Source organism: Dermacentor andersoni, chromosome 6 (assembly GCF_023375885.2).
Source record: "Dermacentor andersoni chromosome 6, qqDerAnde1_hic_scaffold, whole genome shotgun sequence".
NCBI lineage: Eukaryota > Metazoa > Arthropoda > Arachnida > Ixodida > Ixodidae > Dermacentor > Dermacentor andersoni.
Window position 1 is genome coordinate 31,211,710 of NC_092819.1, and position 20,129 is coordinate 31,231,838.

General features: G+C 47.3%; 1 protein-coding gene across 2 annotated transcripts; it reads right to left on the bottom strand.

Moving 5' to 3' along the window:
- Nucleotides 1–1,652: 1,652 nt before the first annotated feature.
- On the bottom strand, nucleotides 1,653–14,228 carry LOC126521488 (major facilitator superfamily domain-containing protein 6-like). Of its 2 annotated transcripts, XM_050170205.3 has the most exons (4): nucleotides 13,848–14,228; nucleotides 9,846–10,007; nucleotides 7,354–8,631; nucleotides 1,653–2,311 (listed from the first exon to the last, which is right to left on the bottom strand). In XM_050170205.3, the coding sequence occupies exons 1-4, from the start codon at nucleotides 13,861–13,863 to the stop codon at nucleotides 2,121–2,123; spliced, it is 1,647 nt and encodes a 548-aa protein (XP_050026162.1). In that variant the 5' UTR covers nucleotides 13,864–14,228; the 3' UTR covers nucleotides 1,653–2,120. The 2 variants fall into 2 exon arrangements, with proteins under 2 accessions (XP_050026162.1, XP_054922018.1); XM_055066043.2 differs by lacking the exon at nucleotides 13,848–14,228 and having other exon boundaries at nucleotides 9,846–11,627.
- Nucleotides 14,229–20,129: the final 5,901 nt, after the last annotated feature.

Sequence of the window (20,129 nt, forward strand, 5' to 3'; positions counted from 1 at the left end):
TCAAAATTAATTCTGAGCCCTCCTATACGGTCCATCCCTCACAGCCTATACTGTGCAGGTCCGCAGACGCTAAACTGCACAATGAATCACGTGTCTGGCCTTACTTAAGCCTAGCATGGATGTGATAAAGTCACCGGCGTGCTGGCGCCGAACCTGTGACACGCAAGTGGTGTTTCCAGTGTTCCATTAACTGAACAGTGCTGATGATTACAGGTTAGCAAACACTGTCACAAAGTTATGCCGCTGCCAGTGTTCCGGATGGCCAGCAACAGGCGAATCTTTGTCGGTGATATACTATATATGCATTAAATACATGACGCCATTCGGTAGCTACACGAAAATATGCGCTTTACTCGACGCCTCTCTCTGTGCCAGGCGATAAATATGTGCCAGCTGAATACATAAACGGTTCGCTCTGGCGAACGAGGGGCACCTGCAGAGGCAGGAAACGGTGACTCGTGAAAGAATCAAGCGCACATACGGCCGGACGGTGGCGTAATCTAAATATAGGCTACCCGCGGCTCATCGAGAACCAGGCAGGCCAGCTACATAAACTATCGATGCTTATCACAGCCTCCCGCATAGCACTTCGCCAGACATAAGGCAGAGCCACTGCGCTGGCGTAATTCGTCTCGGCTTTCTGTCGGTGTTTTTGTGAGCGCATCTTTGATAGACCGCAGTTTGCAGAATTTGCTGGGCGTTACGCAAGCGGAATGCTGAGTTACGAGTTTTGGTACGTTCCCTGGCCTGTTCAGGGGACGCCAATATACAGGGGTGCCCACGTGTAGCAGGAAGAAGGCCTTCGTTAAGGAACTTACCAGTTTATTCTATTATTTTTTTTTTGTACAGTTGATAATCCTGCATGGCTATACACAATTTTGTAGCTTTCTCTTGCGGGCCTTTGCCAAATGGACGAGTTGTGTCCGTTGTCCTGTATTTAAGTTTTTGCATAGTTTAATTATATGTAAAAGTTTTCGCGTCATGCGGAATGCGTACTTTATGTGTATGCTGTACGTTTGTTATGTCTGCCATTCTGACCAACTGTCGGAACGTAGGAGGTGTTTTTAGGCCGCATGGGGCATGTTACTGGAGGCATGCAGGCTTGTGTCGTGGTAGCTTATATGTATTGTAGCGCTCTGAAGCAGCGAATAGCGAGAATTAAGAAGAATTATCAATGCTCGTGAACAGAAGCCGTACTACACAGCCCAGCAACAACCTACTTACTTACGCTAGCAGGGGCGTGGACGTATATTTACAACGAATTAACGTTTCGTAGCGTATGTGCTCTGACCAAGTAGCGAATGCAATTTTACACTTGTCATACAGGTAGTCTGCGTTTCCTCGTGTGTTTTTTATAAACGCTTAGCGCTGCGTATTGTTTCCGTGCCAATGTCAGTCTCGCTTGAGAGGTTCAGGGTATGTTCACGATATGTCATTTGCTCATCATACAATGCTACGCATTACATGTCACTATAGTTTTCGATGCTATACCTCCCGCTATCCTCTATTCACTTGACTCCGGAGTTCTTACATGTTCTGCGAAGGTGCTGTATGTATACACACGCCTACGTTCCAAATAGCATTGGAAGCAGGAGACTGTACAAATTGCAGTGCTTGCCGTGCATAACAAAACAAATAAACAAACACACAATAATAGAAACGTCAGCAGCCATTCATTCAGGTGTGAACGAGAAGTATTATCTTTCGGCATGAACAGGAGGCAGTTGAACATGCCACACGTACTTTGGTTCTGCATGCGCTGCCGTCGGTGACGTCAAAGCGCAACCACAAGAAGCGTATTTTCGACGTATTTTCGGCGCCGCGTCATCCGGCGTCTATTTCATGTCGCGCGATAACTATGCTATTGATGCACGGGAAGTGCCTATACTCTGTGGGCATTGTCCTGGGCCATTTGATATTGCATTTTTTTCAGCATGACAACAACGCAAATGAACGAGACATCCAAACGAACGCATGTGTATAGTCTTGTTATTTCTGTGATCTTGTCCATTTATTATGAGGTGTCTGTGGAGAACGGTAGGCGTAACAGCGCGCCATCGCTCAATTTATTATAGATGGATATGCGTATCGATACGTTCGTTGCTTTAGGAAATCATTAACTAGGCGCCGGTTGGCTCTTCAACGGTAGCTTTCCAAAGTGAGTCTTTTGGATACAGCTTCCGCACGATGAATCCCGAGAGACCGCAGCCGATCATGCAGACGGTCGCTGCGATGCCGAGGTACTGGTAGGTCAGCTTGCCTCCGACTTTTTCGAAACATATTCCACCGATAAAGTTGCCGGCGACGACACCTAAGGGAAATAACAAAAAAAAATCATGAGCGATTCCACTCTGTGAATGACCAGCGAAGCTGTTTAGCACGCGACACAGAGGTGACCCAGAATATTGAACAATGGTACGAACATATTTATTGTTCTAATCTGTTGTCATCGTGGCGATATAGGTACGCACACACATTCGCGTATCACCTCTGTTATTGTGTAATGTGTCCGTTACGTAAGACAACGAATGGCTCATACCCCTCAAGCAATGGCTCATACCCCCGTAATCACGGCCTCCCCATTACGATGACAGAAGTGAAATTCTACGCTGGAATGATGAGCGGCAACGGAGTCAGCTGTGGAAGACGACGACGACGAACTCGCGAACAGCGGCACTAGCGCGTTTGCGCGGTTGGCCCCGAGAATTTTTTAACAATCCTTTTTGAAAAAGCTGTGTAGAACATTTTTTTCAAAAACATTTGTTGTTACCTTTGTGCGTGGGACCTCTTTGGTTTCCACGTGTGACCAGGGTAGTCCAAGGGCGTGTTACAGGTCACCGAGCCCACAGGGGTATGTGCCATTGAGCTTAGACCCTTTTTACACTATCACCAGGATCAGCGCACATGATTTGTTTTTGTCAACATCCCGGACATATCTTTTTCTAGGTCCTAGCCATAGACAGTTTCGCTGTGAAAAATAATTTGCCCATTTTATGTGAAGATTGAAGTAGATTGGCACAGAAGTTACGTGCCTAAGTGAACTTTGAGGATCTACCTAAAAGTTGATGCGGGAGTTCCAATCGTTAGACATTGACATGAAGAAAGCGAAAAATTATGACTGTAAACGCTTGTGCGTTAATTGTAATACGGGACGCGAAGACAAAGAAAGGACAATTACGTGCAAATGTATATGTGAAGGATACGAAGAGGCATGTATAGAAACCACTTACGGCTGGCGAAATTTTGTCCATTTGCATAGAGGCAGGGAAAACGAAATCATTCGCCATTAAGGAACCATTTTCGGAAGACTCTATTTTTTTTTTTACAACCCTCTTTATATATCTAACGATACACGCGGTAACACTTAGGTTTCTTCAGAGATTTCAGCAGGAAGTTGGAAGGAGAGCCACAAGGACTCTTATGACTGAGTACAATTAGTACACTGCTTGTTCATAAATTATATTGAGTCAGATGAGGTTTCTGTTGAGTGTTCCATTGTTATCGCGGAGGATGTCTCTGGGATCCCTCTCGAGTGCCACATTCCAAATCCAGCGCTCGCGTATTCGAATAAAAGAGCCGCAGAAACAAGAAACGCAAGGGAACACATCAACTGGAGTATCTACTATTTCAAAAGAACAAGAATAAGAACACAAACAAGAACAAGAATAAGTATAAAGAGATGAAGGGAATCGCTATGTAGTTTAGCAACGTTTTGATCCCTGATGTTTCCATTTTCTCCAAGAATCGTATTATCGTGCTTGTAGGAACGGGTTACATTTCTTTTTTCTGGTGGTTAAAAACCCACTATTTTTCTTAAGAAACTATGTGGTTAGTTTGTGTTACGTCATTTAGTACACCACCACACTGCTACTGGACACCGCCGTACTCATCATCGTTCGGCATACGGCGCACGCAGTGCGAGATGTGTCGCTAAGAATCAGGGGCCGAACTCACAAAGCTTTTCGTTCCTAAGCGCTTTTTTTCATTGGCTGATCGCCTTCGATAATAATATGTCCTACATCACTATTGGCTAGAACGAACCCATCCAGCGTTATAACTTTTTGCGTATACGGGCCCAGATCCTTTTAGAGCGTTTAGTATGGATCTGATGTCTTGGGCGCCAGTCTTGGGCTCATGAGTTCGCAGGTATGGTTTCCGACTGATTAGCCTCGATTTATTATTTGTTAATTTAGAAATGCGCTTACCGTTGAGGTGTTTGCGTTTTGTTGCACGCATGCCTATATCGCGCCGGCTATGCCGCCTCAAAAACGAATGTCACAAAATGGGGCTTCTCCTCAGAAAGTATCTTGCTGCTGAGAAGCACGCTTTACAAGTGGCCACGACATACGCGCAGACATACATAAGGAACATATTCGATACGCCATATATACAGGCTAACGGTTGTGAAATGTGCTAAGCAGCCACTAAATTAGGAATTATGCGGATCCCACGCACTGTAGCAACTGGTGGATACGAAGCCTTCTCTAAAAGCTTAACCAATTTGTTGGGTCCCAAAAGTCTGTACTTTGTAATTGTGCACCTTATTCGTGTTGATTAAACATGCAAACTTTTTAACTTTCAAATCATGCTCTTAGTACTGGTATGCTGTTCGTCTCTCGGTGCATGTAGAATTGCAAGGATACGGGTGTATGCATTGATAAGTGCGAAATGTAACGCTTGACGTTTAAAGGGGCCCTGAAGCGCTTTTTATCGAATTCGAGAAATGCATTTGAAGTTATATTACTTCAGAAGTGCTTTGCCGCAAAAAGTTATTCAATGGATTCAGCAGAGGCGGAGTTACTGGCAATCAAACATATCATTCGTGGCGCTTCCGCTCCTTCTTCAATAATTTGCATTACAAAGGCTACGGTGGAGCGCGGTGGGACCACAGTGCTCGGCCTACTGAACGTCACTGTGGCGCATAGTTCACATTTTATTTTGGCTGTTCACGTAGACGCCACCATTTTCGACTTTGGCGCCTTCGACGCGCGAAACGCTTTTGTGCCCAGCAAACAGCAGTGCGCTCAGTCAGTAGACTTGTCGCGGCACCCCATGGCGGCGGCGCCATCTACGCTATGTAGCGCACCGCAGCTACATGCAACTGCAGCGCTTGCTTTGTGCACTATAGAGCTAGAGTGCGCGCTGGCGCTCGTATTCTTCTGTCTGGCTGTACTACGTGGTGCGGACCGGCTTTGTCCTGCACCAGCTTGGCCTACGGATAGTAGCCACATCCAGCTTGCACATTTCGAAGTAGCATCAATGGCTAATTACGAAACGAAGTCTGCCAAGGCGTCTGACCAGGAGCGGTCAGGAGTGAGCGCGTGCTGGCAAGTGTGCTTGTGGTATGACCTTAAGTTTCGCGTTGTTCGAGGCTAGTTGAGCGTTTAAAACTTGTCGAAATTAGCGAGACTTGACGGTTACGACGCCGATAAGCAGGGTGGCCAAAGCTGAATTCCTACGCAGGCGGCCGCGGCCGGGCCGGAGCAGACGATAGTCGGCTTCTTCCGGAATTACGTAATTATGATTGAAATTTGAAAGTAGATCGTCGCTTACTTCAGCCTGTTTATTATACTGCGTCAATAAATGCACACAGTAACAGTAGGAAGAAGCGCACTGATCCAACACCCTTCTTGATTAATGTCAGCTATTGGCCAGTAGCAGCCGCGTATGGGGATCAGCTATATTACGAAATAAAGCGTCTAGAAAAGTGTGAGGAGCAGGCCTCTGTTTAAAAGAGAGTGTTTGAGAGAAAGGTGACTTCGCGCTCCGCTTGCGAGATCTGCGCGCGGCGCACGACTGCAAAATTTGGCTGAGATGGTCAAAGGACAAGGAGGAACAAACTTTTATTGCTGGTTTCAATAAAATTTTCTTTCTCCTCCTCCTCAAAGCGGCATATGCTATCCACCGACTATGTTTTTTCACCAAGCCCGAGGGGTGGTTCAGGGCCCCTTTAACGCATCTACACATCTTGCAAAGACATAATCAATTGCTCCTCCTTATCGAGATGTTGGCAAATGTTCCTTGGGGTTACATTTTAGCCCGCCCTGCTACGTCAAAAGGAGAGTTGCACAACGAACCGCGCTTTGCAGTGCTGCATGGGTAATCAGATAAATTCAACAAATTATTTGAGGCCAATTACTTCGGATTACATGGCCGTTTTGAAATGTTGAAATAAGGAACTAGACTTTTAAGGCAATTTCCTTCAACTTTCCAATATAAGCTTGTGCCGTAAAGTTTTTAATTAGAAGGTTACTTAGTGTAATTAGTTTAACTTGTGAATTAATTGCATTGGATTTTCTTGCAGATGATGTTAGCCTAAGCACATAATTATTCTGTAGTTACGTTATTCCAATAAGTCTTGTGGGCTTTTTTTAAATGTTCGAAGTTAAAGAAACACTGTATAGCGTAACGTATAAACCAGCGCCACTACGAAGGTCATTCATTTCCAAAACCCTCACGCTAACGTCGCAGCTGGCCTTCGTGGTTTCTCTCTCCACGTCGCAACTAGGTGAGAGACACCTTGCAACGTCTAATCCGTGAGACTCGGTCTCGCCAAACTCGCCAAACTCGAAGGAGGCAAAACATTAGCTACGAGGCCACATGCTACAGCTGAGTGACTGTAATCTGATAAGCATTATCAGAATCTGCTCAACCACGGCTTTGACTGCACCACCGGAAGGATCGGCCTGCGTTCCAAACCACATTAAAACCCTTTCGAAGACGCATATCGTACACTGATGTCAGGATCGGCCTACCGATTCCCCGCCTTGTATTCCAGGATCAACCCAGTTTTGAGTACGCAATCTCCGGGACCGGCCCAGTTCCCTTTTAATCCAGGATCGGCCCACTTTATCAGCCGATACAGCACCCAGCAGGCGCGCCGACCACCAGGAAGGTAGGACAATAAAACTTTGCTTTAAAACACAATAGTCAGAATATTCGAGCAATATGGTCGCAGAGCTTCGTGAAAATAGAATTTGCCGAAGGATTAACGCTGCGTGGTGCCAGCGCCTCGGTTTCGACCACCAGGGGTCATATTACGTGCGCGCCAAAGATTGCACGCCATAAGATAGCGCACTCGTTGAATCTGCTCCATTTTTTTACGGTTGTCAGCACAGCACAGCGGAAGGGAACACTTCGTCGCAGTAACTGTAGTGAGGAAACCAGCTTTTGTGTGGATGTAGGGGGCAACGCTGCGTCGCTGCCAACGTGATAGAGGAGGGCTTGGCAGTCCTACCGCCTACACTTCTAACTACTTCCTTGATATCGTCTATAAGCCCATCTAATACGCATGCATCGTATTGGCGTCAGTTAGCTGAACGAAAGAGAATTCCGAAAATAGGTGATACTAACCGAGTCCTTCGAAGCAGGCGTTGAGAGCGCACAGCACGGACGCGGACGTGCCCTGGAGAGCGTTTTCTCTTGCGAAGACCGTCATGGAAGCTAACGCTAGAGGAAACGCCGCACCGCCGATGACGTCGATGATGAGGGCGTACCAGGGGTTGTTCAGGAAGGAGTAAGCGATCAACTTTACGGCAGACGAGGCGAAAGACAAGCAGTAGGACGAGAAGCAGCCGATTCGAATCATAATTTTGTCAGCCACGAACAGGATAGGTAGTTCGGCCAGCAGTGTCATGATGGAGAAACCGAGACCGATGACCAGCTTGGGCGCGCCGATGTCCTCCAGGAACCAGGCATTGTAGGAGGCCTGCACGCCGAAGAACACGCCGGTGAAGCACGTCCAGAAGGTGAAGACCATAACCTCACAACCGCCGAAGACGGTCCTGATGTCCTTGAAGAAACTCAACGACTGGGCGCCCATTCTCAGGCGCGGCGTGAAGTGCAGCACAACCATGTCCATCAAGAGAAGCACGGCGAAAATGTAGAAGCCCGGGGTGTACCCGGCGCGGCCACTCGTGGCTGCATTTGCTGCGTCTATAGCGATTCCCGCTATGGGGCTCAGGATGCCCCAGCTTATGGTTCCCCAAATCCTCTGCTTGCCGAAGGTGTTCGCCCTGTCACCGAGCTTTTCGCAGACGGCAGCGTCCGTGAGCACGAACACGCTGGCACCGGTCATGAACGAGATCGCGACGAACACGACGTAGACGCCGTAGTTGACCGCGTTGTCTTCCGCCTCGTAACACAGGCAGCTCAACCGGCACACCTCGACGGGGAAGGCACGAAATAAGGTCGTGTCGTTCGGTCGCAGCAGCGAGCACATATTGTCCGCGCTCGCCGCTGAGACGTTACCGTCAAAGAGGACGTCCGTCTCCGTCGATGCTTTGTGAGAACAAGAGGCGAGGTTGCAAGGAGGCGCGAGTTCTGTGCAGTTGACGAAAGGGTTTTCAAGAGTCAAGTTTGTCAGCGGGCAGTTGAGACGCGTCAGCGGAGGAAGCGGGGGGTCCCGCACACTTTTGCTGAAGAACACCATGCCGTTAGATGTCAACAGGGACACGACGAGAACGAGAAGTATGGCCGTGACGTTCTGAGTTTTGTCCGCGACGTAGCCACCGATGACCTTCACGAATATGGCGCCGATGGGAATGAGGGCGAATATGTAGGCGATGTTCGACTCGGGTATCCCATTGCTTCGACCGACCGCAGCCAGGTACGGAAGAACGCAGGCTTGAGCTGCGTAGCGAGTACAAAAACAGACAAGACATCCTCTGTGATTATACCCTTCTACTCCGCCCACGAACTGTTCGAAACATACAAGTTTAAAGATGACCTTCGCCATACCTTGCTTAACATAAGTTTCAAATAATTTTCTGGCAAAAGTAAGCTTTCTTCAAAGTAGCAGCATTGTTCTAATGATAATGAAAAGAATTGCGAAATGTATGAAAGTTCTCAGTCAATTTAAGAGCAGTAGAACTGAAAGACTAAGAAGTTACACACTATGAATTACATACTGTGATTGCGCTCCCTTGCTGCGACTGTAATCGAGAGGAAGCCACAGCTCTAGTACCTAACAATTCAAGCTGAGCATTAAAGTCACTTTGACATTTCGAGAATACGCAGTTGCTACTGAACGCGAGACAACGTCAGACAGTTGCCAACTGGTGCAACACGACAAGGTGAGCCGCCATCTTTATATACAAAGGAAAGCTACACTTACCAAGCCGCAACGGAGCCTTGCACCCAGTTTCTGCATCATAATTAACTTAGCTATGTGGAGTATTACAGCCAGAGATGTTGGGTCAGAGGCAGCAACCGGGACCACATCAGTGGAAATTAATGTTTCCTAGCCATTGAGGGGTCGTTTTAGTCGTCTCATATACCCCGGCGTTATGCTTCCCGACAAAAGCTCCTGGAACTCGCGAGGGTAAGTGTATTTAAACTATACTGACAGTGCGAAACGGCATGAACTACACAAGAAAGTCCATCATGTATATCAGCGTGAACGGTGCTTCGCGAAGGGCACTGTTAATGCCACCACACGTACTACAGTACCCTACTGAAGTTTCTGCAGGATTGAATGATGCGGCGTTAAACCCATTTACAGGATACGTTGTGTTATCCTCTACGCGGCAAAGCAGCCATCCTCGATCGAATAAAAATAAATATACACGTATATCGTATATATTCTTACTAATCTCTGCCTGCCAAGCGTTTAATTTCCAGTATTTGTCGTTAGCAGCTCATTGAGATGATTATTGTTCTGGTACTTCTCAGCTCCGAAGGATAGAAAGAATAACATTCAGACTTCACTTATTCGAGAAACTGTTATTAGCAGCTAAAGATAGCGTCCCATAGAAATAAGATAAGAAACGTGCATTTTTATTATCACGACTATAAACACTTGTAGGCCAGCCGTTGTACCAGCTTACACCATGCGGTTTACTCACCTGCAACGTAGAGGAAGTAGTGTGCTTTGATGGGCAGCAGGCTTCGATTGATGGATGGAAACATAATGTTCACTCTTTCCCCCGAGCCGCAAGGCATGCGGCTAGCTCCGTACGTAGTTGTCCAGTCGGTCGCTTGAGGTGCGAAGGACAGCGAACCACTTCCTAGAAGAGAAGGGAGCATAAAGCGTCCGCTAATAAAGCATCCCTAAAAAAAAAACGAAAAAAAAACGAGCAACGTGTGTTTGCACGAGGGCGCCTATGAAGATAAAGAAACTGAACAGGTCAAAGCTGCGTGCAATTATTTCCGACAGAGAATGCGTGATTGCCCTTGAAGGGCCCCCCACCAGGTCTGGCCATTTCGAGCCGACAAGCGCAGTGCTTGCAATGCGCGCTGACGACCGTGCATGCGAAGTATTACACAGCTACGCGCGCGAGAAGAGCTGACATTCAAACCAAACGGCCTACGCCCTTCTCGCGGACGCCGCGCTACCTGCCGGAGATTCGACGTCAGTCGCGCAAGTGGGCCTGCGTAGTTCACCGTGCTGTGACTTCACTCACAGTGACACGTGACCTTGATAATTACTCAAAACAACAGCAGTTGTTTGGTTGATCTGTTGCTTCAATAGACTAATCAAAGTTTAGAGAAATAATAAAACCTACGAAGCGAATGTCTGCGCGTCTTTGTTCTACTTCGTGCCGTAGCAAGAGAGGTGTACTTCTGTCTCGTCTGCTTGTTCCCAAGTCGTGCAGTCGCGCGCGCGGAGAGCAAAACTATGCCATTTTCTACCGTGTTCCAGCGCGCGATCATGTTCTGTGATCCGCTTTCGTCGGCCACAGTGTTTGTGTAGCACCGACTTATATCGCTACTCAGGTGTTCTCGTGCACAGCGCGTAAAATCGGAGCGCTGCGCGAAACGAGCCAAGCACAACAGCTCGCGCGTGAGAGCGTCAGCAAAAGTGCGCCTCGCGCGCGGAAAAAAAAAAGAAAAAAAAAAAGAAAAGAAAAGAAGAAAGAAAAGAAAAGACGGAAGAGAGAGAGAGAGAGAGAAGACGGAGTCCGCAACGCATACGTCACGCGATCCTCCAGCTCCGGCATGGGAGAACGCTGGGAAGAAATTTCGGTTGCGGATGCTAGACGAGGTAAGTGGAGAGAGGGTCTATGTTGGCGGTGACGCTCGCCTCCAGAAATTGTGGGTTCGCGGCACTGAAATATTTCGATCTCTGCTAATAATGAGCAACCCGCCGTGGTTGCTCAGTTGCTGTGGTGTTAGGCTGCTGAGCACAAGGTCGCGGGATAGAATCCCGGCCACGGCGGCCGCATTTCGATGGGGGCTTAATGCGACAACAGCCGTGGTACTTAGATTTAGGTGCACGTTAAAGAATCCCAGGTGGTCGAAGTTTCCGGAGTCCTCCACTACGGCGTGCCTCATAATCAGAAAATAAATTTGGCACGTAAAACCCCATAATTTAATGTTTTTTTCTTTTAGTGAGCCAATTTGAAAAAAGCCTTGCGTAGAACGCTCCCTAGAGGACACGTAGCAATTTCCAGCGTATAACCGAGATTTGCTAAGTGACCTGGTGAGGGACCCTTTAAGCTATTCTACGAGCAAGTTGCAAGAGTTATATCTTTGCCTGCTGCGTCTCTGACAAAGAGAGTCAACGCAAAGAGTTGTTCTTTGTAATCGTATCGTGAAACATTGCAAAAGTGACACGGAACTGCATTTGTATATGTAAATATCACCCGCATTGCCAAACTGCAATTGCTGCCAGATCAGTGGTCATTCTGCCGGATCACTGGGTCAAGTACTATGCTCCACTGAGGGCGGGTGACATAAGCCGAGAAACAGCAAGGCACGCGCCTGCAATACATGTACAAATGGTTGTGGTTTTGTAGATGTTGAGTACAAATGAGTTAAGGATTTATGTGTGTAGCAACACAGGTCTTTTAAACCGTACGTAAGTTTAATACAAGCGTAGGGTCACGTTGCAAGACAATTTGCTTATCCCTTAAATGATCCGAGTATATAGATTCATGCATTCGTCTTGAAGAAGTTCACAATATATTTAATTAATTATTCGTTTAGTTTTTATATGGATAACTCTCAGACCAGAAGCAGGAGACTGAAAATGAGACTAATTGTACGGATATATAAACCAATGTCCACATAGAGAGAACGACGTAAAAGCAGTTTGCGTGTAATGTAACGGCTAATTGTCGCCCGTTACAGTGGCTGTTTTCCTCATCTTTGAGTGTCACAGTGCTTTATACCTTCAGTCTGTAGTATACACAGGATAACGTCAAAACACCTTATATTAGCAAGTACACACTTTTCATAGTAATTGGAATTGACAATACTAAGACTGCTTCCTCAATACAAGGTGTGTTGCCATTTAGTTATAAAGATAAAGACAATCAGTTTATGTCTGTCTGCTAATTTTCCATGACAAGAAAAAAAAAGAACGCCGGAAAGGCTTGAAACGTGTCGCGTTGGAAACCTTGTGGGATATTTCTGACGAGTGTACGTGTGTGCTGCTCATTTCTTTCGATTTATTAATATTGTTATCATGCCCACGCAATTAAACTTACCTGTGGCGCTTAAAAAGAGTAATAGGGGGCAGAAACTGCAAAGTAGCTGAAGACGTGGTGAATCAATGAGTCGTAGCCAGGAGCAGGTACAGGGTTCTAGTAACAGCTGGTCTGGCAGCTTCTGTTCTTTCAAAATAAGGCTGTCTCCGTTGTGCCGAATCTAAATCAACTCAAGGAAAATCTTTTCCTATTATATACACACACTAGAAAAGACGCTACTAATTCGTCAGGCACAAACACTTACGTTAGCTAACGATGCTATTGGACACCACATTGAGCACATACCGGGCAAACCGGTGCGTCAAATAGGGGGCGGTTGCCTCGGCGCACAGCAAGCTTACTAGAAATGCTCTGGAGTGGTTTTCCCGCACCATTTTTACCTGCTTAAAAAATTTTACCCTCCCGTACCTACAGCTGGAAGAGCTGGGGCCCTATAACGTAAGACTATTCCAATATGTTTTTATTCCAACCTCCTGACGTCAAATTTGCGTAACCACCGACGCAAGCACCGGGCGGTCACCCGCAGGGTTGTCTGAACAGACCAATCAAACGCTCTCCTCGTTCATAGGAGGTCACTTTTATTTGCTTGAAAAACGAATAACATTGCCTAAGCTGAGCGGCTTGTCGTATCTAATTGGCTGACAAGAGGCGAGGAGAACGCTCAAGTGGAGAGGGATTCACTGGGGCAGAGCCAGTGCACTGAAAATCGATAACCGGATAAAGAGGGTGGTGCCAGCGTCTGTGATTGGTCCGCTTTCCCTTACCTAGCTTACCGTGGCTCGTCGACAATCGCGGCGGCATGCAACGAACCCTTAAGAATGACGCTAAAACCGATCCTCAGCAAAAAAAGAGTTGGCAGAACGAGGACGTAAACGTGCCGAAAGTGCTCGAAAACGTTACACGGCCTCGCAAGAAGTTTTATTACACGCAAATAAACCCATGCTCTCCGGCAGGTGCGAGTAGCCAGTGCCTGAGAGATCGTCGGCAGCCATCTTTTATTCGTTTCGGAACGGAGCAGCCTGCGGCTATTCAGAAAAAAATTCAGTTTTGTTCGGCATATTAATGCATCTTTAACGCGCACACACCACTTTGACGCGGTGAGTTTTTGCGGTTTTGTGACGTCGCGTGACAGGTAGGTGAAGTGGGGGTGGTCTAAAAATTTTTTCACCAATCGCGGAGGGCTTATTGCAGAATTGGAATAGAACAGTTTAGAATAGTTTTTCGTTATAGCGCCCCTGGACTGCTGCAATGCAAGAACTACGCCCGACTCTATGGCCACTGCAGATTGTGAGCCAATAAAGAAAGTTAACGGTTTAAACAACCGGGTTCAGCCCCACTACCGGTGACTCGGCTGTACTTCGACAGCGACAAATCAAACTAACAATAGTGTAGAAATAAAGCTTCTCTCTCTCTTACCCGCTTGTCTCTTCATAGTCTGGCAGTCCTTGCCGCAGATATATCACGTAGCGTCGAAGGGCAGGTAGTGGTACTTTTTCTAACAAGTAATGTACTGCTGGGAGTATATAAAACCTGTTCGTACAGAGTAATAGAAAAATGACAGCGTCAATTTCCAAAACATGCGGAAGTTTAAGTAGCTACTTCAATAAAATAGGCAAACTCAACGTAACCATCACCCGATACGCATTAAGCTAGTACCCTTGGCGTAATTATTGAGAACCAGCGACTGCACTTGCAATTTCGTCACCGACATATCTCTTCAGTTCACGTGCAGTGGCGACACTTAGAGACGCATCGTCTGAATAACGAGGGTTTCGGCTTACCCGTTCTGACTGCCACTTTGCTGAAGACGCCGTGGTCGTTGCGATTAGGCCGCGCAGAGTCAGAGGTCGAGCTCGGGGATCTGCAGCTGCTAATTGCTTTACGATTCCGCCGTTCTTATCAGGACAGCCTCGGCCGCCCTGAAACGGCTCGCTCATCTGTAGTCCTCAGTAATCACCAAAATGGGCGCGACATAGACGAGGGCTTTCGGAAGGAGTCGCAGATGGCGGCGCCGGGAGGAGGACGCCAGTGCTCCTTCACTGTCATGGCACGTGTGTATCCGCGATAAGCGAGATCTCTCACGTCATCGCCCCTACCGCCCACTCCCCCCCCCCCCCCCCCCTATATTTACCCGCTCTTGGCTAATTAAGAAATATCTATTCTAATATGGCGGCAAAGTGACAGCACTAGTGCGCGAAGTTCGACTAGGTGGTTCGAGGGTGACAATGTAAGGACTCCCTTCCTACGTGCTCTAGGATGCTTTAAAAAGTAATTCTTATTTTTTGCGAAAGGTGCAGTTAACCTACAAAGCTTGAAACCTTTACAGTACGTCGCCCTCGACATGCCTCCTTTTTCAGCGAAGTATAAACAACGTGCCTCACTTAGTTCACCGAGGAGACTGGGAGACTACGCGCCTCGCATAATGCATGAAAACGGCGATAAAAAAATACGAGCATTCAGTAAGTAGTTTCAAAGCGCATAATTAATCTACACCCCTCAAGCTTCTGGTACACGCCACACATAACATATTGCACCATTCCCTGCAAATATAAAATGCTGCCACTTTTGGTTTTTCCAAGGCAGCGGAGAGACTATGCAAGCATTTCATATAACGCCTAAACAAGCTGGAATCCAGGATATGGCAAATTTAGTTTAGTCGATAGTTAACCCAAACACTTCAAAATTTGCCTTCACATCGACCCTAACGTAATCCCCCACTCCTACCCAATCTCCTCTAAATATAAAATGGGTGAGTAATTTTGTTATCTCAGGTTGCTGTGAAAACCCGCATAAAATATTTTCGAGCGCATTTAGCCGCACAACTATGAAGTAACGCAGAAGACAGGTCGCCAGTGTACGCGTAGCGCACCGCCTATAAAGGCGCCACTTATAGCCACCTAACGGGCGCTTCTAATAGTACGCTGGGGAGGAGTATATAGCAGACGACAATCATTTGCAGCAAGGATGGCTGAAGTTCGAGGCTGCGATTTCTTCTTTGATCAAGTGCCACACTGCTTCTTCTGCGGTGACAGCTGTACGGAAGACGCTGGGCTCCGCGGGAATGGGCATGAACGCGATGCTACCAGTGTTTGAGACAACCCGGTCCACATACGTGCCAGGTACGCCCCGCAGACAAGCACAATGAACACCATTTACATGAAGAGCAGCTCATGTTAAAGCTAGCCGCTAGGTTTTGTTGAGTAATGCGACGTCTCAATCGTCTTCTTTTTTTAAAAACTACCCTTGCCGTAATACTCCTTCTGTACCTCAATAATAGGTCCACGTCGTTAGTGCAGACTTATATCTCAAACCAATCCGCACGGTGCGATGCCTGCACATGGTATGGTATGAATAACTTTATTTAGGTCCTGAGCGATCATTCTGGGACTGATGCGGGCCGCTCCCATGTCGGTACAGAGGCCGAGCCCCTCTGCCGTCACACGGGCCCTCTGGACAGCCCTGAGTTGGTCCGCCAGCACTTCACTGTGCAGCATCCGCTGCCACCACTGTTCACCTGTAGAACCATCACCGGCCAACGCCAAGCAGCGCCAAGCATGTGTTCTAAATCGAGCAAACCCCCACACTTATTACAATAGACTGAAACCCCGCAGTCCGGATTAATTTTATTCATGATGACCGGGTTAGGGTACGTTCGTGTTTGCAGAAGCCTTAATGTAACCGCCTGTGGCCTTTTAATTTAGAATGTCGCAGGGGGAAAGCCCTGCGCCCTAAGTAATAGTGCTTGGTGATTTCGTTGTAGGTTAACAGTTGGTTCCTGTACGCAGGAGCGGGAGATCCTGCCCCTTCAGGGAGTACACGACATACTAATCCTCGTGGCTCCCTGTGCGCCACCTCGTTGAGGTTACGCGGGGCTCCCTGCACTGTCCCCATGTGCACCGGGAACCAAGTAACTGTGTGCGAAGGGATATCCCTACCCTGCACCAGTCTGTTAGCCGGTTCCGCAACAAGTCTTCTCGAGAAGGCTTTAATCGCAGATCGCGAGTCACTAAACACCAAAATTCTTCTTGAATCAATTAGTGCTAGAGCAATAGCCACCTGTCCGGCAACCCCTGGATCTTTGGTATAAATGGAAGCGGCATTTCTAACGCTCCCTTTGCCATCTACCACCACCACCGAATAAGCATTTTTACCATTAATCCATGCGGCGTCAACAAACGCACACTCCTCCTCCTGATCCTTTGCCTCTCGCAACAAAGCCCTAGCTCTCGCGACCCGCCTCCCTACATTGTGCACGGGGTGCACATTCCGTGGAAACGGACGAACCATGATATTTGCCCTAAGGTTCCCGTTCAACTCGTGTAGGGGCGCCCTATCGTGCGACACAGCCACCGATTCTTCAACTGACTCTTAAATATACCTACCCGCTGGTGTACCTATCAACCGCTCCCTCTGTGCAGTACGCTGAGCCTCGGTAATTTCATCTAAAGTATTATACAAACCCAGTCGTAACAACATATCGTTTGACGTAGTCATAGGCAGACTAAGCGCAGCCTTGACGACTTTTCCGATTAATGCTTCCAATTAATTTTTCTCCCTCCTATTCCAATTTAGCATAGCTGCCACGTACGAGAAATGACACATAATAAATGCGTGAACTAAGCGCATCGCACCTTCTTCTCCTAAACCCCTATGCCTATTAGAGATCCTTCTTATGAGTCTTATGGCCTCCTCCGTCTTCTTGGTAATGCGGTGAATGGTTCTAATGTTCGATCCGTTCGTTTCAAGCACAAAACCCAGGACCCTGATTGCTTCAACTTTAGGTATCACCGACCCTTCCCTAGTATGAATTCTAATGCAAGGCTCAACTTGCGGTACCCAACCCTTCGGCCTACGACCTAAGCTTCTTATATTTGAAGATCAACAACTCCGATTTTTTAGTGGAGCACTTGAGCCCCATGAGACCCAGATACTCCTCCGTAAGCGTTACCACCTTCTGCAGCCTAGCCTCAAGCTCTCCATCACTACCACCCACACTCCATATAGTAATGGCATCCGCGTAGATAGAATAGCCAATATCTTGGACAGTGTCCAGTGTATTAGAGAACTTCGACGTCGCCAGACTGAATAACATAGGCGAGAGTACGGATCCCTGCGGAGTACCCCAGCAACCCAATTTAAAGACTTGCGACTTTATCTCCCCAAACCTGAGACATGTCCTTCTATCCATAAGGAAAACCTTGACAAAATGGAAAAGCCGCTGCCCCTTCCTTCCATCGGCAATTGATCTCCCGCGTAAGGAACTCAATTGACCCGTCGTCTAAATTCCGTAGCATTTTATTCGTAATGCCATCCGGCCCTGATGCCGATCGACCATTAAAATTCTGCAGCGCCATCCTTATATCACTTTCACTAAATTCCTCATCCATAGCTGAATTTTTGTCCCCACTATATTCCAAAATCACGTCAGGTGTATCGTGCCAGGTCTCCAACGGAAGGTATCTCTCAGCCAAATCCTTCAGCAACTCCTGCTCCGTGGAGTTCCGACACGCCTGATGGACCAGCTTACCTATAACAGTCCTCTGATTAGATTTAGTGTTTGTCTCATCTACTAAATGTCTGAGCAAACTCCAGGCACCTCCCCTCTTAATGGGACCATCAATAGAATTGCATACTTCATCCTATTGCTGCTTGCACAGTACCCGACAATGGTCTTCAATTTCCTGATTAACCACTGCTATACGCTGTCTAAGCCTTCTATTCAATCTCTGACCCTTCCATCTCGCTAACATCGACTGCTTTGCTTCCAACAAATGCACCAGGCGACTATCCATGTGTTCCGTGTCAATATCGGTCTGAACCTCTTTGGTGGACGCCTCAACGTCACTTTTAAGCTGACTAGTCCACTGTTCCAAGGTCAACTCATTTCCTTTATCTTCGATTCTCTGCGCTCTTCGTTTCCTAAATGCATCCCAGTCAACCATCCTGAATGTGCGCTCCTTTTTATTAGCCACTACTAAAGTAATCATAAGTATGTAATGATCGCTACGAAAATCTATATTAGAAGTGGACCAGGACGAATCCACTACCCCCCGAAAAAAAGAGAGATCAGGTGCCGAATCTCTACATGTCGACGTGCCACATCTGGTGGGATACGAAGGGTCTGTAATCAGAGTTAAATTCAAGTCTAGTGCCTGTTGCCATAATCTCTCCCCCTTAATAGTGCTATAAACATACTTCCATACATGATATGGTGCATTAAAGTCCCCTCCAATAAGCAACGGCGCATCCTTAGCCAGATTGGTTACCTTGGTTAACAGAGATTTGAAGCTCTGCTTCGTGTCCCGGGGGCTACTGTACAGGTTAAGCAGGTAAACGCTCCTCTGACATGACCTTTGCCGACCTAAAATTACCTCCACCATAATATATTTAATCTTGCAATCCGCCATGTGAAGATCATGTCTAATATACGCCAACCTCCTATTAATGAGAGTAGCGAGTCCTCTGCCGGGTTCATTATCCTTAACTTCCGCTTTGAAATCCGTTAAGATCACGTTAGACGTCAGTGTTTCCTGTAACATGATAACTTGAGGTTTCACACCATGCGTTCTAACAAACTGCTGCAGAGACGCCTTCTTATTATTGAACCTCCTACAATTCCACTGCCAAATACTAAATGAACTATTCAATAGAGCCATCTTGACCACGGAAATTTGATGAACTAGTTTTGAGCTCAAGTCCACTCGGCGACTTACCCTGCTGGGCTAGCGGCCGAGTGCACTCCCGCTCCATAACAGGGACCACCGTCTCGTTTAGATATATTTCGATTTTGCCTAATCTCTGATCCGTGATATTTTGCCGTTCTTCTATCCGCTCCAGTCATCTGATTTACACTTTCTTGCAATGTCGCCATCATTGCTTTAAGTTCGGAACCGACTTTGCCCTGAATCCGCACAGCCGAGGATAGGGCCCTCTTTTTCGGAGCCGGCGTCTCCTCGTCCGCCATGTTCTCTTCTGCGACCTCCACAGACCTTGGTACCTCAACCGAGTCATCATGTTTCCTAGCCTGTCCTAAGCTATCGCTGTTACCGGAAGGTAAGCCGTTCCTAAGCACAGCTATCTCTTTGATAAGCCCGTCAATGGCTGCTTTTAAGCTATGATTCTCTCTCTCCAATTGCGCAATCCTATCCCTATCCCTATTATCATCCACATGCTCCTGGCGCTGCTCGCGCGCTCAGCCGGCGCTGATGCCGCCCTTGACCTTGTCAGCCCCGGTGGTCTGGCTTCCAGCTGCGCCGCCTCCACCAGCTGCAGGAAAGCGCATGTCGTTGTGATCTTTCTGCCGATGAGTACATGTGATATCGCCGAATAAGTGCAGTCAAAGTTGCCTCAAGATGGGCAAATGCGGCTAGATGGTTCGAGGGTCACAATGTAAAGAAACGCTCCCTACATGCTCTAGAATGCTTTAATAAGCAATTTTTCAGACACACACACACACGAGTTACAGCACGAGTTAGCGCTGTACCGCCAATACAGTTCTGCTGCATACGTCGATGCACTATTGTTCCCACTGCAGTTATGACAATTTTAAATTCGCTAATGGAGCTGCTTGGAAAAGTACAAAGCTGAAGTCTGACTAACTATTCAGTAGCTCGTCTTTTTTAAATGTTACTAGAGAGTGATGCCACATGATATATTTAAAGGCACAACAGCGCCAGCCACAGTACATGGCTGCTGGCG

Excerpts from the sequence above, each read along its gene's own strand:
- LOC126521488 (XM_055066043.2), bottom strand. The coding sequence starts at position 10,026 with ATGCTCCCTTCTCTTCTAGGAAGTGGTTCGCTGTCCTTCGCACCTCAA. Across the intron at positions 8,632-9,845 it reads CTACTTCCTCTACGTTGCAG|CTCAAGCCTGCGTTCTTCCG; the intron begins GTGAGTAAACCG and ends CTCGCTACGCAG. Across the intron at positions 2,312-7,353 it reads CGCCTGCTTCGAAGGACTCG|GTGTCGTCGCCGGCAACTTT; the intron begins GTTAGTATCACC and ends TATTTCCCTTAG.